The following is a 20516-nucleotide window of genomic DNA, read 5'->3' as shown; positions in this document are numbered from 1 at the left end:
TAATTAAAACTTAATAACTGACACCGCAGAAAATAAAAACTAAACAACAAAAATACAAGAATGCAGTGGACGTGCATTTGGTCTATTAAAATAACTGAAGGTCAGCAAGTCTTTAACTTCTATTGTTGTATCTTCCTTGCACGTAGTCTGAGAGGTAAGATGGTGGCTTACGTGGGCGAGGTGTTGGGACATTGACAGTTGGGTTTGTATCACATGCCATTCCAAATTTCAAATTATTTGAACTAAGCAACATAAATGATGTTTGTTTTTCTTCTGATATCAAAACATTCTATGTATTTGGTGCATGATATCCCCTGCGCTGAGATGGGAATTTTCAGTCAAGGAAGTCTACACAGAAGAGGTAAAACATAGATGTTAGATATTCTTATCCCAATGAAATTTGGTTGGTCGAGACTGAGAAGAGTGGTCCTGCTGAGAGTTGGTAGTTACATGCTGGAATTGTAATGAACTCCTTATTTCCATCAGGCAAAAGCAATACTTCGAACAAAGGAAACGTCAACAACAGAATCTGCAGATGCTGGGATCAGATAACTGTTCTGATAGCCCAGGCATAAGTGGACAAAGCCTCAAAGAAAATCGGTCTCTGGACATTCTTAATTTGCTAAACTTGTCAACAAATGCTCAGAAATGCAATTCTTCCTGCCCAAAGGGTATGCATCTAATATTCTTTCTGCATTAGCAGTTTTATTGCTCCTGTAATCCTGTTTCTTTACAGTCCTGAAAATAAGGTTTACATGTGAAGTTTAAAAACGTACTTTTTTGTAGAATATATTGATCGTATGAGTAGTTTCCCAATCTTGTCGGGTTTAATTTATTCATGAGGCATGGACAATAACTAGCTAATGGAGGGTTATTTATAGTTAACAGTTGCACTGAACATTAACCAAGCCTATTCAGGATCTTCTCTGTTTGTTTACAAAGGAGAGAAAAAGGTTTCTTCATGAGATTTTCAAACAAATAATATATGGCTGCTTAGTATTATCCACTCATTTTCTTTCTTTCCCATTTTTGATGTTATACTAATTAGCTAATATGGAAATGATTCCAATATATTAAAAACTGGCTGCTAATTTTGGTAATTAAGTTATAGGCTCAAAACATTCATCTTCTGATAGACTTCCTGAAGGACAGCCATGTGATATGGTAGGAAAAAGATTTATTAGGATTTAGAATTCCTTGCCAAATTGTGCAGTTAAAGCTGCTGCTGCTTGTTTCTTTTATTTTGATGGCATCTGTTTCTTTTCTTTCTTATGTCCAGTTTACTAAAATTATCAATTTCCCCCCAATTATTTCTTGAACAAAAATGAAAGGGAGGGATGATGGAGAAATCAATGTTTCTAGCATGCCAGGCAGTGTCGCAACAAATCAGCCAACAATGTTTACCAATGTGGATACTACTGTAAATTCTTGCAAATTTGAAGAAGCAAGTATGTGCTCTAGTACATTTGCACAACCGTGTCAACTGTCAAGTCTAACTGGTTTCATTTAAATGCAATTTGAACTGAGATATGCAATTTATAATGAATTTATACTGGAGCAGGAGCACCTTTACGCTACCCGATTGAAACATCACCAAAGAAGTGAGTGAATCCTTACTTTCAAATGTTTTTGTTAATTGTTATTGAACCTTCTACTTTATTACTCTACTGGTTAAGACATATATCTTAAAGCAATTGAATGGACGTAAGGGGCTTTTCATGAGGCTGGAGAATGACTGCATTGCCTAATTGTTCACATTATTTCACTTTTTTCTTCTAAATTATTGCTCAACCTAGTAACACATCCATGGCAAGCAAACAGATAAAAGGTGTTCTCAATGAAGCTAGAAGGAAATGTTAGACATAACATGCTTTTACTGGTTGCTTCTGATTCCATTATGTCTTTTTTATTTTCCTTTAATAGGTGCGTGGGAGTTGGTTTGGTTTGATGTGGTTCAAAATTTAATACTTTATTAAATAGGATACTTCGGTATGTGGCTCAGAAAATTTCAGAAATCTGGAGTCTGGACCAAACTAATCAAAACAAATTTAAAATTAAACCAATTGGCAGAATTTGAAATCAAACCAAACCTTCAATTGGTTTGCTTGCTTCTTGCACCCCCCCCCCCCCCCCCCCCCCCCCCCTTATTTCCTTTCCCAGTTTCTCACTCTCCTTTCTCTTCTCTTTTTGGGAGTTGGGCAAATACGAAGACAATTATAACTTCCGAGATGATTATTTCTAAATGGATAGGCTTGGTTATTCTGAAGATAACCTTCAACCACCATTTATTTGTTTCACCTAACATGCACTTATTTCTCACCATTCAAACTATTGATATTTTATCATTTGACAGGGTTTTAGTAAGTGCACCTGATCACCAGAATACTGCTTTTAATGGAGCACCAAGCCGTTGGAAGACAGTCACTGATCAATGTAGGTAGCATATTACAGATATCCAACACATGCATGTTGGGACTGTGTTGCTGGCCATAATAAAATAAGATTCCATTAATATTTTTGGTTTTGAGGCCATAACAGTGGAAATTATTTAACATCTATTAGAGAAGCATAAAACCATCAACGTAGTCTCATCCATGAGCTTAAACTTTTGGGTTGAAATGGTTCTTTATATGATATCAGAGCCTCGGTGTTACGCTCACCACCTTCCATTTAATTAATAATCAATTAATTAATAATCAATTAAGTATTGTGGAGTTTCTTAGCATAGGTAGGTGGACATGTGCATTGTCCACCCTTCAATTCCAATGGGCTCTCGTATGAGGACGCGTGTTAAAGAAGTATAAAATCATTAATGTAACCTCATCTAACAGTTTAAACTTTTAGGTTGAATTGGTTCTTTACAACATCTAATTTTTATTTTCATCAACCTACCCATAATCCTCCAAACTTTCTTCCTCTCACCTATTGATTTGTCTTTGTTCTTAGACTCAGAATTATCTGTTATCGATCTGCTTTGTGATGATGAGCTTAATGCCACTGTGGAAAAGTGTCCCACCTGCGAAGCTCATGTTTCTTTTTCACTTGAAGGTATATCTCGCTTTTAACTCATGTTGGATCCCCTTCTATTTCATATTGCATTATTTGTAGGATCAATGTCAATATTGATATATACTCATCAACAACATGTACGGATATTTCCTTTTTAAATTTGATGGAAAGCAAAGTTGTCCGGTTGATTTTTCTCTTAATTGTGAACCAAACATGAATCTTTGGATTCATTTGGCTCTCACACTCAATTACCTATGGAAAATTTTCATATCTGTTGAGATATATAGTCTCACATTGGTTGTATGAGCAACTAATGTGGAGTTTATAAGGTCTTGGACACTCTCACTCTTTGAGCTAGCTTTTGGGGTGGTGTATCCCAAGGTTCTTTACATGGTATCAGAACCTCGCCGCCCCCCACTTTCTCTTGTAGAATTTCTTAGCACAGGTAGGCTGAGCCTGTTGCATCATCCACTCTTCAAGCCCATTGGGCTCTTGTGTGAAGGGGCGTGTTGAGATATATAGTCTCACATTGGTTGTATGAGCAACTAATGTGGAGTTTATAAGAACTTGGACACTCCCACCCTTTGAGCTAGCTTTTGGGGTGGTGTATCCCAAGATTCTTTACTTTTTTTTCTATATTGAGCCTATCCTCTCTTCTCTATTTATATATTCAAAAAAGATTGAAAAATATTTAAAATGAATACAAAAGACCAGCGGTCTCTACCCCTTTCTTTTCTTCCCTTTATTTCTTTAGAATCTTAGGCACTCAAAACAATTACATGTTCGAGCATCATTGACCAACTCCTTTTCAATTTTGATTCATTTCAATATGAATAACAATTCAACGCAATTGTTGAAATTATGGGGTTTAGTTAGAGGGAGGACAACAAATACTTTTAGAATAGAATTATATTGACATTGTTACGAAGGATATGATACAAAATTCAAAGTAATAATCCCCATTTATATTATTAGTAGACTCCTAAAATAGGGAAATAAATCATGAAATATGAGAAAAATAGATATAATTCTAATATATTCTAGATATTCTAACGTAAATGTCATGTTGTTCTCTTCCTTACCAATGATTATTCCGGTGATTTCTTTCTTGCCAATGAGTAATACAATGAAGAATTGTCTATGATTTATACCGGATTTCCATTGAGAATCATACCGATGGTGATTTCTCCTATCTTACTAATGAGTCATACTAACGATCAGTTCTTTATGGCTGTGATGGACGTCAAACTCAATTTCAATTTCATTTTTTTTGGGTCTCCTAAGTTTTCTTGTGGTTTGAAGCTTCCAAATGCTACCCTTGATGTAATTAGAGATTAAGTTTTAGTTCTTGCTGTGTATAATTACTTGGAGAATAAGTTTTAGTTCTTTCAGATTATTCAATCTTTATTCTCTCTTTTCTTCTTTTCCTACCTAAATCTCTTTAATTTCAAACACAATTTATTATAATGGAAAGTAAAGAATTGATGATAATGGTTAAAATTGAGATCTTCAAACGTAGTAATGAAACCAAAAAAAGTCTTAATCTAAGTTTCCTCCTCAGGTAATTGATGTCTTTAACATTCTATGTTTGTCTCTTGGCACTCAAATTAATCTGTGGTTTGCTCAGTTCATGTCTTTCAATACATCTCTGTTCTTGCAGGTGTTGTCTCTTAGATGATTGCATGATGTACTTCCACATTAAGATAAAATGGAACTTTATATATATCAATGTTTACCAATTGTCTGTTGCTCTGTCATTTTTTCATATAACATTTACTGAATCTTTCTAGGTTTGGGTAAAGTGGGAACAGAGACGCCAGTTCATTCGCCAGAACAACGGGCTAGGTAACTAGATTGATAATATTTAGGATAGTTCATTTATTAATTGGTACTTCCTTATGTAAGAGTTTTCTGTTAACATTATTTATATTTTTAATATTCCCATAATGTGATTAAAGCAACTATTGTCAATGGCATGGTTTTAGGCCAAATAACTTTATTTCGTTACAAAGTGGAAATTTGCTAAATTTCATTTAACAGTATCACCAAACCATCTCACTCGCATTGATGAAAATTTTGGCTAATAAACAAGCATACCTGTAACATTTGTAATGGTATACATGACCTGTTGCTAATTAAACATCCATCTGGGCATGTTTATTCGTGATGATGCCCATTTTAGTTGTATAGGAAGCCTTGAACAATGCTACAGTTACAATTTGCTCCATTCAATCAAGTCTCTCATTCTCGCTAGACCTCTTGATTTTACTTGGAGTGTAACATCCCCAGCCTCGAGCCGGTTCAATTAACATGCATATGATACTTAACAGAAACAACGGAAGACTTAACTTACGAAAATACGAACTAACTTTTTCTTTTTCTTTAATCCTTTTTCACATGACATATCACATTGCATACTTCTTCTAATTTAATTCTTATTTTACGGAGACGAAAATCGGACAGAGTAACCTCTGTAAATCGGACAACTGGGGATTTTCCAATCCCACTCTCAAGAGTTCCTGATAGACAGTTTAAACAATATATATTTCCAGAAGTACCAGTCATGCAACTATACTCAGATACCCATCTATGGGCGCATGCTGAACTTGGCTCCGCCACAAATCTAATAGCATGCAATCCAATACATAACATAGCTGAATACTACATAGTCATATCATCATGCCTGAATACATAAATGTACATGTATCGAATATGAACACTATGCAACAATACATCTTTTCCAAAAATACGTCTAAAACAAATAGTAGCATCCGACCACCCAGAACTCCACATCCTCATACTAGTACCTCTAGCCACGGTTAGTGTCCTTGTCCCGTGAGGCTCTTCAATTAACTGTGTTCCTGAAATCATATCCCCAAACGGGGTTAGAGACGAATCTCTAGTAAACTCCAGGTTTATGGAAAACCCTCCATACCCTGGGCTCACTTCCTGCATGACAGTCAGATACATAATATACAAAACATCATATAAGCAATTATCATAACTGAACAAAGCATATATACATATCTTATCAAAGACAAACGCAGTCATTCCCAAGGGATGACCCCAAGTGAAAATCAACGCACGTAACAAATATCTTTTACAAAAATCATCACAATACTCACATCAGAACAAAACGTGTTATATCAGAGACGTACGCAATCGTTCCCAAGGGATGACCCCAAGCAAAAATCAACGCACGTAACAAATATCTTTTACAAAAATCATCACAATACTCACATCAGAACAAAACGTGTTATATCAGAGACGTACGCAATCGTTCCCAAGGGATGACCCCAAGCGGAAATCAACGTACGTAACAAATATCATTTACAAAATCATCATTCATATCCCATAAAACATGTCATATAATCCAATATCATAACTAAACAAAACATATACACATATCTTATCAGAAACGTACGCAGATATTCCCAAGGGAGGACCCCAAGCAGAAATCAACGCACGTGTTCCCAAGGGAGGACCCCAAGCGGAACCAGAATATATCAGAGGCGTACGCAGTCATTCCCAAGGGAGGACCCCAAGCGGAAATCAACGCACGTGTTCCCGAGGGAGGACCCCAAAGCAGAACCAGAACATATCAGAGGCGTACGCAGTCATTCCCAAGGGAGGACCCCAAGCGGAAATCAACGCACGTGTTCCCGAGGGAGGACCCCAAAGCGGAACCAGAACATATCAGAGGCGTACGCAGTCATTCCCAAGGGAGGACCCCAAGCGGAAATCAACGCACGTGTTCCCGAGGGAGGACCCCAAAGCGGAACCAGAACATATCAGAGGCGTACGCAGTCAGTCCCGAGGGAGGACCCCAAAGCGAACATCCGGGTACTATACAATCAATGGCCAGATATTGTTACAGAAATCATATTACAGAAGTCATATCATAACAAAACATATCATATTATCATATAGCTCTATATGAATGCATCTATATCATATATCTCATACATATCATACAACCTGACCACAGTCCGTACACTATGGCGGAACACAAAGTAGGAGCGAACCCCATAAACATAGAGCTTACCTCTTGGAGCTTTACAATTTGCTTACTTAAAGAACAAGCTACTTATCATGCTCCACGAGAATCCAAACGTTCACAGTCCCTAGGTACACCTAGAGAAGGAATTCAACACAAAACTCAATAAAATGATATAATGCCATGTAAATATACAAGACACACACTTTATTGTTTATTTTCTTTTTACTTAATCATATTAAGTCATGAGTGGGTGGTTCTTTGTTCAATAAATCCCCACAAAATTTCACATATTCACTTAGTCTTAGGATAGTCCCAACTTAAGGCAGAATGCCCATTACAATGGAGCTATAAGATTTCTCTTTGTCTAGTGCCTAAACCCAAGCTTAGCCACCTATATAAATTATTTTACGCGTATAAGTGTTCTCACTTTGCGAAATAATATCTCCGAACATATACCTCCTTTGAAAATGGCTAAAACTCATTTTATGGTCATACAAAGGAGCTACCTTATTTTCTTTTTTATTTCACCAAAGCGAAGGTCCATACACCTTAGAATATTATTCCACGCATAAAAGTATGCTCGATTTGTAAAACAGTAACTCATAGCACATACTTCCTTTGTAAATGGCTAAGAGGCACATAAAAGAATTCATGCCAACTTCATGATTCCAATGCTTTAGTCCATCAAATTCAAGCTTATTACACACCTCTAATCCAAGATTCATTAATTCATATATATATATACGGTATTGTTCATCTCTACAATACTATTCATGTATACGTCACTATTCACGTATACAACACTATTCAAAAATATGGTATCTTTAATATTTTAGATACATTTTCACCGTTAAAATTCTCATCTAAACACTTTTCTCAACATGAGCTAAACCTGAATCAAGCTCTAACATGCTCAATCAAACCAAATTTTTAAAATGAAACCATAAATTCAATCTTCATGAAAAGGAAGGGAATTTCTTACCACAATGCACTCTAAAACAAAGGAGAGATGAGTATCTAAGCTCCCACGGCCTCAAGCTCCATCAAAATCCATCTTTTCCATGAAATTCGAAATCTTTGGAGGAGGAGGTCTCTCTCTACAGTGAAACCCACCCAGAAATACTAGTACTAATGGATTCCTCTCGAAATTTCTCACAAGTTTGGCTTTGGAACGAAGTGATTTGGAGGTCTCTAGCTCAAGTTATGAGCTATGGAAGATTTGAGATCAAAAACTCATTCTCTTCTCTCCCTCTCTGTCGACGGCGTGAAGAAAGAAGAAGGAAGAGTGCATTGTTTTGAAATTTAACTTATATAGGTCAAGTTAAATTCAACTGCGTAAAAGTTTATCTATCTACACACCTCCATTCATTACTAAACTTTACCAAATGGACTAGAATATTTTTCTAGTCATATTTTTAACTTTACTTTCACTTTTCGGGTAACTTTGTTTATCCGCATTTTTACCCCTTAACTGCCATTTTAACTCATTTTTCACCTAAGGTGACTTTATTTCTTTTACTTCTAATTATTCTTCAAAATTAAATCTACAACTACTAGTGAGGGTTATTATATGGAGCCTCTTTCCGATGTTTAAAAGTGCAAAAGAATAGCCTCATATTTCATTGCAAGTATGAGATATTAGCTTTAGCTAGGGTTCTTTTAAACAGTATACCTTATACTACTTATGAATGCTGGGAGCCTGGGACTGTTGTTCCGTTAGTTTTGTTAGAGAGATGTAATATAAAATCATTGAAAGCTCACCCCTTACAAACTTAAGCTTTTGGGTTGAAATGATTGCTTATCATGGTATAAGAACCAAGGTGACCACAGGGTCACAAGTTCGATTCTCACCGCCCTTACTTTTTAGTGGAATTAAGTTAGTACAAGGTAGAAAAAAAAATAGACGGTGCAATATCCACTATTCAAGCTCAAAGAGCTCTTATGTGAGGGTGTGTGTTAGAGAGATATAATATAAAACTATTGAACTCCAATCACTTATAAGTTTAAACTTTTGGGTTAAAATGGTTCTTTACAAGTTTTATGAAAGGGAACCTTAAGCAGTCATGTGAAACAACATCCCCTTGTAACTTGTGGTTCTTGAATATAAAATTGGAATTCTATGAGGTTGACAATATTTCAATGAACAACATAACCTCAACAGTTGTCCTTTATTACGGAAGGGGTTTTGTAGCATACATAGCAATATGAGGTTAGCATTCATGGCAATTCACAGGCTGTTAGCATAAACTGATGAAACGTTTTGAACATATTTTGTAATTTGTGGTTTTTAGAATTCCATACAGCTACTCTCCATTGCCGAAGGATGGAAAGAAATCAAATTTAAAGAACCTTAACCATGTGCTGGATGACATTGATCTTGAAGTGGTGAGGCAAATACCGAAACCATCTTTCTATATTTTATTTTTGGATTAATACTATCTTCATCTTCAGAAACTACATGTTAATAATTTCAGCCATACCTGAACTGATATAAATCTTCTATATTTAGTTTTTGTACCTGAAGAATTTACATCTTTTCTTTTATTAACGTGCTTTCATAATTGTTATATCTGAAATAATTTTGTCAATGGTATAAAATTAAACTACGGGATTGATGACTATTGACTAGCAGGATACCATAAAATAATGTATGCCATTGTGTTTGAAAAGTTGTTAAAGCACCAATAAAGGTTGAAGCCAAAATTTTGTCCATAATCTTTGGTTATAATATAAAATGTATGCACAGTATTGGGAAGTACATATGGAGAATCTGCTTTGAAAAGCCAGATTCGTATTTATAAGCAGGGGTGAATTGGCTTAGTGAGTTATCACTTGGCTATGGTGTTTTGATTGGAGAAATAATCGTTCAGGCAAAGGATCTGTTTCTTTTAAGTAGAGATAGCTTAGTAATTACTTGTAATGGTAATATGACAAAAGATATAATCGTGCATGATTGACCTCTGTACTTGTGGATCCTCATACCTCGTTCTTTTATTCGTCTTTGCTACTTCTAGTTTCTTGATTACATCACAGTTGGACCACTTGTTCTTCTATCATTATATTCTGCCTTTTTAATTCAAACTGTCTTGTATTGGGTAACTATGTTGAGATTACGTAATGTGACTCACTACTTACAGGATACAATGATGCAAGATATTAAGGTTTCGCCTATCAGTTCTTCAAATTTCCCATTTAACAAAGTAAAGCGAAGTTCCGCAAATGATGGAGACTGCAAGCATTATTATGACCATTTTAACAAAAATTGCTCTTCCATTAATGAAGAATTCTTCTACAAGACTGAAAATAGTAATGAAGACATGTGGAATGGTAAGACTGTAAATTTAGTTTTATGGGTCAATGAGTCAGTTAAAACGTTCACGGGTCATACTCATACACATATGTCTAGGATTTGACGATACTTAATCTGTTAAGACCAGCGCTGCTTCGGCTCACGGTCACGTATTTAGTGTTTTTAAGAAATGATATGGCCATCTTTATTGCTATTTGAAAAATATCTAACCCTTCCGCCTTTTTTGTAATATAGCCTGTTCTGGCTTCCTTGATGAGAAATTTGACAATGAGATGGTATATGATACCTCATATAAGAAGACTTTTCAAATGGGTTCTAAATCTTGTGAATTATTGAAAAGTGGAGCCTACAAAATGGAAAGTTATGCTTTTGAAGACCTCCTCCCAAAGAATTGGTATTTGCTGTATTTGAACACAACTTTCCCTGTTTCCCATAATAATATTTTTTACATACAGATGGTTGTTATGTATGGTTGTGCAGGTCTTCAGCAACATCAATGAAAGAGATCAACATTCATGGTACAGTTTACTTCCTTAGACCATCAATGAAAGACGATATATTTTTTAGTTCATTGTTTTAAAATGTATTCTTGGAACATCAATGACATTAACAAGATTCATAATTCTTTAATTTTGACCTGATCTGGTTAGTACCCAACTGTGAGTTTCTGTTCTCCAGTTATGTCATATGCACCTAAAAAATTGGTACGGATTTGTCTGGTCATTTGACACTTCATTCAAACATATCATAGACCTTGTGTCTATTTATTTAAGAATGATACTACTTAAACATTTGTTGGTTATGCTCAGATGGAGCAACAATTATGCACATTTGTGACTAGTACCAGTGGTTTGTGCTAGTGATTTTTACCAGTGGTCAAAATTTCGTCTATTACGTAGTCATAGATCTGATGTAATGTAACGTACATATAACATGTATGACTTCATTGATTTGCGAATCGTAACATATTGACATAAGTAATGATTTATATATCATTCCATGCTGGTGTTTACTTTTATGCTCTTTTTCTTCAGCCTCAGAGCCATCGGCTTCATTTTCCAAAGACCAATTTGAGAATGATTTTGACTTCTTTGATGCTAGAAGGTCAAGGTATGATCATTATTCTTAGAAGCTCTGTCGTGGGATGTAACACCCCGTTCTAGAATCGGTTTGTTAACATCGCATTATGATATTAAGCGCAGTTACAATCACATTGGCTCAATTAAAAATACGGATAAATTTTTCTTTTTAAAACGAAGCCGAATTTAAAATATCCCATTTGCGTGATCATAACCATATTACTTTGCGGAATCAGATAAATCGAGCTTAATATCATGTTCTAATTCTATTTTTAAACCATTAATTTACTTCTTATTTAATTCACAACTTCTACTATATTGTAGATCTCTTCGTTAGCTACGCGTGGTTTCAAACCGCTCCTCATTTGGAGATCTGTAGCTCAAGTTATGACAATTTTACTAACTCAGGTGTATGCTGAAAAACTACGCGGACAATGCGCTTAAGCGCGCTCCAGGGCGCTTAAGCGCCCACAGACAGAGGGAATTCACATTTTTTGGCAACCAAGGGCGCTTAAGCGCACTACCTGGGCGCTTAAGCCCCCATTTTGGGCGCTAAAGCCCCAGGCGGCAGAGAGCTTTTGGTCTTCACAGGTGCATCAGGGCGCTTAAGCCCCCTGAGCAGGCTTAAGCCTCCATTTGCAGGCTTAAGCCCCCTCTTCTGGGCAATTTCCTATACTCATATTTTTCATGTATCTTTCTTGGGGAATCAATCCTACACATTTTACAACCTATTTAACAAGCTTGCGATATCCCTATATCATTGCTTAACTCTCATCCTCTCATCATTGATTTAACGGAAATTGGGCAGCATAACCTTTGTTTTCTCAACGTTTCCCAATCTAACAGCTTAGCTCCTAATAGACAATTCAGCTCAACATTTCCAATATTCATCATGCATTCATAACCTTGAAGTAAATAACATTAACACAAGTTTAATTACATAACGGGGAACTTAGCTACAAAAGGCTATGACCATCCCTTGGCTCTCATCAACAAAAGAGATATCCAATGACATGATCATAGGCTAAGTCCATCAAATATAACGAGATATACATACGTCAATGCTATCAATGATCAATCCTATACATGTAAATCTACAAAATAACATGTATGATCTCAAAACATCATTTTCTTCATGCATGATCTACTGCAAATAAGGCCACTTGCCATCAGAGGCTCCTGCAGCTTCCTTACCTGAAGGGGGCCCCCATAACACGGGGTGAGATATACGAATATATCACAGTAAACCAGAGGTCCTTGGAGATCACTCCACCCTAAGGTTCACTTTCGATGTACACATAATCATAATAGCTTAACACATTCTTATCAGCAAGCATCACATGGACTTCCAAGAGAGATCCACTAAGGGCTGTTTCTCTTAGGCTCTTACCACATGGAGATCCACATAGGGCTGTTTCTAAGGGAAGTCCTTTCCTCAATTTAGGAACCTCCAAGAGGGATCCACATAAGGCTGTTCCTCTTAGACTCTAACCACATGGAGATCCACATAGGGCTGTTTCCAAGGGAAGTTCCTACCAATTATCCTCATCATAATACTATCACTCATAACCTCAATCACAATCCTCAACCATTACCTCATTCATTATTGCTACTTCTATAACCATTCCTCAATTACTCTTAAACAATCAAACATCAACCAATAATCATCAATCAATCATAACATGTATCAATGCATGAATCAATGCATGAGCATACAATTACTATCATAATTACATATCACATCTCATAAACCATTTCTCCTCAATGGAGTATGGTGGAACACTCAATGGGATCAACCCCAAGGTCCAAAGGTTTACCTTGCTCTTGAGCTTTCCTCAATTGCACACAACCCCAAGGGTTGGTCACTCCACTTGGTCCTTCTGCCTCAATCCTATCAACACAAGGAATACAATCAAACAATGCTAACAATGCAAGGAAATCCATAGTTCCAAGCCTAGATTTCTCCAAACATCAAAGCATACTAAAATAACACTATAAACTCATATCTACCGATTAAATGTCATTCCTAGCATTTTTCACAACATACTCTAAGCCTCATTCTTCCTTGAACATAGCCAATCTACTCAACATTTCATAAAAACTCTAAAACTGTAGAAAATTAGAATTCAAACATGTTTCCGTTTTTATTTCCTATTAATTAGGATTGATTATGATTGATTAGGATTGATTATGATTGATTAGGATTAATTGTGATTGATTAGAATTGATTGTGATTAGGATTGTGATAGGATTGATTAGTCATCGCTTAGTCATTCTTAGCGATTCTTTCTTGTATAAATACTCACTCATGTAATTTATTCAATATCAATATACAAAAACTTCTTTTCAATATGGTATCAGAGCGGGTTCGTTCCTACCCTAATTCAAATCTGAAATAACCATCCAAACACTTCCATCACCGTCAAACACCTCCTAAACACCGCCTTGAATCTGTCCAACACAGAAACCTAGTTTACTGACCTCCGATCAAAAAAGTGAGGTGACCATTCGACTCAGAAAGATCCGACGAGTCGACCGCCGCTGGACCCATCGCCGTCAGCCGCTGCACGCGCCACCACGCGCCGCCTTCCAGACGTTTTTTTTCCGTCGCGACTTGCACAGACCTTCTCGCCGGCTTCTCCCCTTCCTGTTCCAGAGGTCAGATCAAAAGTTTACAAAACTTGATTTTTCATCAACGGTCAACCCTTCTCTTTTTATTCATGGCTTCCTCAAAACACTCTTTTTATTACCACGAGCAACCTCCTAAGGCCACTAGTCATGTGGTCCAGCAAGGTACAACTTTCCATGTTGATAGTCAAAATCATTGGATCCTTGATTCTGGAGCCTCTGATCATATGACAGGTAATCTTGGCTTGTTTTGTTCATACACTCCATATTCTGAACCTTCTCGGGTCAAGATCGCCGATGGCAGTTTTTCCCAGATTGCGGGACACGGAACCATTAAACTTTCTGAGCTGATTACTTTGACATCAGTTCTTTATGTTCCTTCTCTGACTTGTAATCTCATTTCCATTAGCAAGCTCACCTCTGAGTTGCATTGCTTTGCTAAATTCTTTCCACATGGTTGTGTTTTTCAGGAACAGGACTCGGAGAGGATGATTGGCAGTGCTAGAGAGGATGGTGGACTTTACTACTTTGAGGAGGATGTGACTCATGAAGCTGTTTTCGTAGAAAAAAACTCTATGTTTCCTTTTGATTCATGTAATGATGTTATGCTGTGGCATCGTAGGCTAGGCCATCCAAATTTTATTTATCTTCAGAAGTTGTTGCCAAACTTATTTATTAATAAAAGTCCAAGTTTGTTTTCTTGTGATATTTGTCAACTTGCCAAGCATACTCGTGCTCATTATCCTTCTAAAGTTCACCATGACTCTTCCCCATTTTCCTTAATTCATAGCGACATATGGGGTCCAGCCCGTGTTAAAAATATTTCAGGTACTCGATGGTTCATTACCTTCATTGATGACCATTCTCGAGTTTGTTGGGTGTATCTTCTAAAGGATAAGTCCGATGCTGCATCCGTGTTTAAAAAATTTCATGCCATGGTTCAAACCCAATTCCAAGTTGCTATACAAATTCTTCGTACAGATAATGGCAAAGAGTATTTTAACTCTATTCTTGGAGAATATCTTTCCCAACATGACATCCTTCACCAAAGCTCGTGTCCTGACACACCCCAACAAAACGGAGTTGCGGAAAGAAAAAACCGACATCTCCTTGAAGTTGCTCGGGCTCTTATGTTTACCACGAGTGTTCCTAAATATCTTTGGGGAGAGGCAGTTCTCACTGCCTCGTATCTGATAAATCGAATGCCATCTCGCATTCTGAAATTTCAGTCTCCTCTTTCTAGTCTTGTTCGTATCTTCCCTTCCTTCCGAGGTGTCTCCTCCTTACCTCTCAAGTTATTTGGTTGTGTTGTATTTGTCCATATTCCCTCCCATCAACGGTCTAAGCTTGATCCTAAGTCTCTCCAGTGTGTCTTTATTGGTTATTCTCCTACTCAACGTGGCTATAAGTTTTATTCACCCTCTCTTCGTAAGGTCTTTGTCTCTATGGATGTCACTTTTTCTGAGAATGACCCTTTCTTCCCCTCGACTTCTCTTCAGGGGGAGTCTATAGGAGTAGATGAAGATCAGTCATGGGAACCTATTAATGCCACAGTATTACCTCTACTTTTGGAAACAGGGGGAGCTACAGAATCCTCACCATCAGGAGCCTCCTCAACATGGGGACAAGTTTATAGCAGGCGAAAGCCTCCTCAAAGTGTGAATAACCCAGAGCCTCTACACTGCCAGGATTCTGAACCATGTTCTAGTTCCAGCACCCCAATACTTGAGTGTCATGGTGAAAATGATCTACACTTGCCCATTGCTCTCAGAAAAGGTACTCGATCTTGTACTACTCATCCTATTTCTAATCATATTTCATATGGAAAGTTGTCCCCAGGGTTTCGTGCTTTCAATACTATATTGGATAGTACAAAGATACCGAGAAATATACATGAGGCTCTCAATGATAAAAAATGGAGGGATGCTGTCTTTGAAGAAATGAATGCTTTAGAAAGAAATGGAACTTGGGAGATAGTGACCCTACCCAAAGGAAAAAAGGCAGTAGGATGCAAATGGGTGTTTACAATAAAATTCAATGCAGATAATAGCATCAACAGATACAAGGCAAGATTGGTTGCAAAGGGTTTCACTCAGACTCATGGGATAGATTATCATGAGACTTTTGCTCCGGTTGCTAAAGTCAATACCATTCGAGTTCTCTTATCTCTTGCTGCCAATCTAGATTGGCCTCTGCAACAGTTAGATGTGAAGAATGCATTCCTAAATGGTGACTTACATGAAGAAGTCTATATGGATCCTCCACCTGGTTTTGAAAGGGGAAATGAATCAGTGTGTAAACTAAAAAAGTCTCTATATGGATTGAAACAGTCTCCCAGAGAATGGTTCGACAAATTCACACAAGCAGTCAAAAGAAGAGGCTTCATTCAAGCACAGACTGATCATACTCTCTTCCACAAACACTCTAAGGATGGTAAAATTGCTATTCTTATTGTATATGTAGATGATATAATTCTTACAGGTGATGATATTGAGGAATTGAACACCTTGAAGAAATTTCTAGCAGCTCAATTTGAACTCAAAGACCTTGGCACTCTCAAATATTTCCTTGGTATGGAAGTTGCTAGGAGCAAAACAGGCATCACTCTAACACAAAAGAAATATGTTCTAGATCTTTTGTTGGAAACAGGAATGTTAGGGTGTAAACCTGCTGAGACACCTGTGGAACCTAATACCAAGTTAGGTATTGAAGATGGGAATGAGGTGGATAAAGAACAATATCAGCGATTGGTTGGTAAACTAATCTACTTATCTCATACGCGTCCTGACATTGCCTTTGCGGTGAGTATGATTAGTCAATTCATGCACTCACCCAAGGAGAAGCATCTTAGTGCAGTCTATAGGGTGCTTAGATACCTCAAGAATACTCCAGGAAGAGGATTATTCTTTAAAAAGGGGTATAAAAGGACAATTGAAATCTACACTGATGCAGATTGGGCAGGCTCATCAGTAGACAGAAGATCTACCTCAGGCTATTGCACCTATGTGTGGGGAAATCTTATTACTTGGAGAAGCAAAAAGCAAACAGTGGTTGCAAGAAGTAGTGCTGAAGCAGAATTTCGAGCTTTAGCTCATGGAGTTTGTGAAGGAATCTGGTTAAGAAGACTTCTACAAGAGTTGAAGATTTCATATTCCCTACCAATAAAACTATATTGTGACAACAAGGCAGCTGTTAGCATTGCTCAAAATCCTGTGCATCATGATCGAACAAAGCACGTGGAAGTTGATCGTCACTTCATCAAAGAAAAATTAGATGATGGAAGTGTGCATTTGATATATGTTCCAACCAAAGAGCAAACGGCAGATGTCCTTACCAAGGGCCTACACCGTCCAGCATTCGAAGACTTGATTGGCAAGTTGGGAATGATCAATATTTACCTCCCAACTTGAGGGGGAGTGTAGAAAATTAGAATTCAAACATGTTTCCGTTTTTATTTCCTATTAATTAGGATTGATTAGGATTGATTATGATTGATTAGGATTAATTGTGATTGATTAGAATTGATTGTGATTAGGATTGTGATAGGATTGATTAGTCATCGCTTAGTCATTCTTAGCGATTCTTTCTTGTATAAATACTCACTCATGTAATTTATTCAATATCAATATACAAAAACTTCTTTTCAATAAAAACATTATTCATTAAACCCTAACCATGAAATTTTCCAAGAAAACAAGGTTCAAGGGTTAGAATCTTACCACCAACGGTTGCACAACCAAGGATTGATGGCTCCTCAAGTTTCAATGGAGGTTGAAACCTCCAAAACCCCAAATTTCACCAAATGGGCGAATTTTTGAGGGGCAATATCCCTCTCCACAATGCTCTCCACTCAGAATTAAGCTTGGATTATGAAAGAAGGCGAGATTCTAAGCGATTTAGGCTTTTGAATCACTCAAAATGGTCAAGGTTTCCTCCCTCGTCTCTCTTCTTCTCCCTCCCTTTTTCTTCTTCTCCTCCTTCTTCTTCTTCTTTCTGGCGACGGGAATGGGGAGGGTTTTGGGTTTTTTTTTTCTTTTTTAGTCACTTAACATTAGTTAAGTGGAATCAAGTGGGTATTGGTTCATTTATCTATTCAACTCCATTAATTACCAAACTTTATCCAAAAGTTTGGAATATTATTCTAGGAATATTTATAATTTTATTTTTATATTTTGGGCACTTTTGCCAGTACCCATTTATACCCCTTAATTTTCACTGAGTACACTTTTTAACTCCAAAGTGACTCGGATTCATTTAATTAAGTCTTATACTTAATTTTACTCACTAAAACAGGCTTAATTATTTAATTAAAATTAATCAATTAAATCTTTAAGTTTGAGGTATTATATGAGATGAGCATTTGCTTATGTTTTTGTGTGGTCGTAGATGTTCTAGATTAGATGGAAACTTCAATGCTCAGAATTTAATTCCAGAAGATGTAAGGGATAATTCGAGCTTGCTGAGGTAAAATCAGAATAGTCCTGGCTTCCAAGGTGATTTTATCTGTTTTTTTATACTCAGTCTGTAGCTTGTGTTTGACTATTATTTGTATTCTTTCCGTCAGCGAAGAGTCAAGTTCATCCACTGCCGGTAATATATCGTCTTATCTCTCTCTCTCTCTCTCTCTCTCACGCACACACACACAAACGCAATAGTTCTATTTGATACATAAATCATTGGTACCACTCTTAGAATGTCTGCATTTTATGTCAGTGAGGGGTAAGGCCATCGAACATTCACCATCAAGAAAAGTGACAGGCGAGGAAAGAAGAAAACATAGAAATGCTTTTGCAAGCACTAGAAATAAGTGCAGTACTGAGGACGAAAAATACAGAAGTATGTCAAATCCATCGAAGCAAAAATCATCTCATTTTTCGAACTCTCTTCTCCAGGAAGAGTTGGGTGCAAATAACAGTTGGCAGTTTGAGGAAAGATATGCTTCTGCTCATGGAAGTTCTGTTGCCACTTCATTCTGCCGAGATTTAGAGAGAAACTTTACAGCCTTCGACTCCAAGAATAGGACTGAAGATCCTTTTATGGTCATTACTACTCCGGAATTACATAACAAGGCCAGTCCTTCCTTTGGTGGATTTAAAAATGCTGCACCTCTTGCAGATTCATCTCCTTGCAGTTTTACCCCTGAAAATTTTGCATTCGATTGTTCAACTGCATTCCCGAATGATTTGTCATGGCCAACCAGCCCAAGTTTATCTCCTGATTTTCAGTTCAAAAGAAAGCCTCTAGATGCTGGTGGTTTTAATTGTGAGACTTCATCTTCTGATATGTCAGTACAGGGAAGTGTTAGCAAAGGTGAGAGAAAAGTGAAATTGCAAAAAGACACGTACAAAAATTTTGAGCAAGAAGAAGATATTTTCATGGGAGATAAAGAATTGTCCTCAGAAAAGAAAATGACAGGAGATGCTCCAACTTCCAATAATCATGCGCAAGGCACAGACGACACAGATCCAAAAACAACAGCGTGTCTTGGAACAGCTGATTCTCCTGGCCATGTGGAGGAGATATCATCGTCTCTGAAGAAACATGACAAACACGAAAACCAAGTAGATAAAAGAAAGTATGTCTATCCTTAATTCCTATATTTTTTCTCTTGGCTTGGTGGCTGGTGTCAGCACTCTCATAATACTTATATGAGATATATACTAAGGAAACTGAAATTTTCACCAGGATCAATTGTGATGCTGAAACTCCCCTTATATGTAAAAGTACAAATGAAGGTATGCAATTCATTGGCTTTATCTAATCTAATTTCCCTTGTATATTGCTCATTTATTGTTTTGGAAATGCAAATCAGTTCACGACTTCACGTTTCCTTATGCCGTATACATGCTGCTCTTCTTTCTTTATACAGAAATGAAAAATTGGCAGCGTGAAGAAAGAAACACGGTGAGTGGAAAAGAAAACAATGATCAAATTAACTTGTCAGATCAGGTGATGTTTGAAAGCTACGTCTTTCATCTTCTGCGTGTTCAGAAAGTATTATTGAAGGGTGCATGCACAACATAAAGAAGGAATAACGCCTTCCTTGGACTTAGTAGCAATACAATTTCTCATCAGACTTATAGGGAACAAAAGAACAGTAAAAAGCGTTTTTTCCACAATGCATTGTTCAAACAGATAACTTGCTCGGCTAAGTTTCGGTATTCTACCCGTTTAAGTCTGCTTATTGGTTAAGGTCAAATCTTCTCCAGCATATATAGCATGTCCGACTGTAACATAACATGAAGAAGTGTTAAGTATCTCAGGTTACAAATCTCCATCTTTTTCTTTACTTCCACTCTTTGGTTAAGGGGAAGGGAAGAGAATAGTTCAAGGAAAAAAAAAAAGATAAAGGAAAACAAGAAAGTGAGACTTTAAAAAACATTTTTACTTTTATATATATATATATATATATATATATATATATATATATAGTGAATAATGACATAATTTTGATATCATCTTGTAAAACATCCAAAGATAAAATTTTCAG

General features: G+C 36.8%; 2 protein-coding genes and 1 long non-coding RNA gene across 3 annotated transcripts; 2 read left to right on the top strand and 1 right to left on the bottom strand.

The window, feature by feature from the left end:
- The first annotated feature begins 595 nt into the window (after nucleotides 1-595).
- On the top strand, nucleotides 596-9442 carry LOC133309934 (uncharacterized). The gene is made up of 7 exons (XM_061510793.1): nucleotides 596-671; nucleotides 1332-1448; nucleotides 1562-1601; nucleotides 2354-2433; nucleotides 2947-3048; nucleotides 4800-4854; nucleotides 9301-9442. Exons 2-7 carry the CDS (start codon nucleotides 1364-1366, stop codon nucleotides 9440-9442), a joined length of 504 nt encoding a protein of 167 aa, XP_061366777.1. The 5' UTR covers nucleotides 596-671; nucleotides 1332-1363.
- Nucleotides 5626-8252, bottom strand: LOC133309931 (uncharacterized). Its single transcript, XR_009751378.1, has 3 exons — nucleotides 7992-8252; nucleotides 7055-7143; nucleotides 5626-5870 (listed from the first exon to the last, which is right to left on the bottom strand). It is a non-coding gene; the product is annotated as an uncharacterized LOC133309931 (long non-coding RNA).
- A 1197-nt stretch (nucleotides 9443-10639) lies between the features above and the next one.
- On the top strand, nucleotides 10640-20303 carry LOC133309945 (uncharacterized). Its single transcript, XM_061510807.1, has 8 exons — nucleotides 10640-10713; nucleotides 10800-10837; nucleotides 11354-11429; nucleotides 18413-18490; nucleotides 18591-18616; nucleotides 18740-19601; nucleotides 19712-19761; nucleotides 19896-20303. Exons 1-8 carry the CDS (start codon nucleotides 10673-10675, stop codon nucleotides 20048-20050), a joined length of 1326 nt encoding a protein of 441 aa, XP_061366791.1. The 5' UTR covers nucleotides 10640-10672; the 3' UTR covers nucleotides 20051-20303.
- The last annotated feature ends 213 nt before the right edge of the window (nucleotides 20304-20516 follow it).

Source organism: Gastrolobium bilobum, unplaced genomic scaffold (genome assembly GCF_033153095.1).
Source record: "Gastrolobium bilobum isolate Gb01-03AN ecotype WA unplaced genomic scaffold, APGP_CSIRO_Gbil_v1 utg14995, whole genome shotgun sequence".
In the NCBI taxonomy this organism is placed as follows: domain Eukaryota; kingdom Viridiplantae; phylum Streptophyta; class Magnoliopsida; order Fabales; family Fabaceae; genus Gastrolobium; species Gastrolobium bilobum.
This window is presented reverse-complemented; position numbering and strand designations above follow the sequence as displayed.

Bases quoted from the DNA above. Each gene is read 5' to 3' on its own strand.
- LOC133309934 (XM_061510793.1), top strand. From the start codon at position 1,364: ATGCCAGGCAGTGTCGCAACAAATCAGCCAACAATGTTTACCAATGTG. The intron at 2,434-2,946 runs GTAGGTAGCATA...CTTTGTTCTTAG, and splicing joins GAAGACAGTCACTGATCAAT to ACTCAGAATTATCTGTTATC. The intron at 3,049-4,799 runs GTATATCTCGCT...GAATCTTTCTAG, and splicing joins TGTTTCTTTTTCACTTGAAG to GTTTGGGTAAAGTGGGAACA.
- LOC133309945 (XM_061510807.1), top strand. From the start codon at position 10,673: ATGGAAAGTTATGCTTTTGAAGACCTCCTCCCAAAGAATTG. The intron at 18,617-18,739 runs GTAATATATCGT...ATTTTATGTCAG, and splicing joins GTCAAGTTCATCCACTGCCG to TGAGGGGTAAGGCCATCGAA. The intron at 19,762-19,895 runs GTATGCAATTCA...TTCTTTATACAG, and splicing joins ATGTAAAAGTACAAATGAAG to AAATGAAAAATTGGCAGCGT.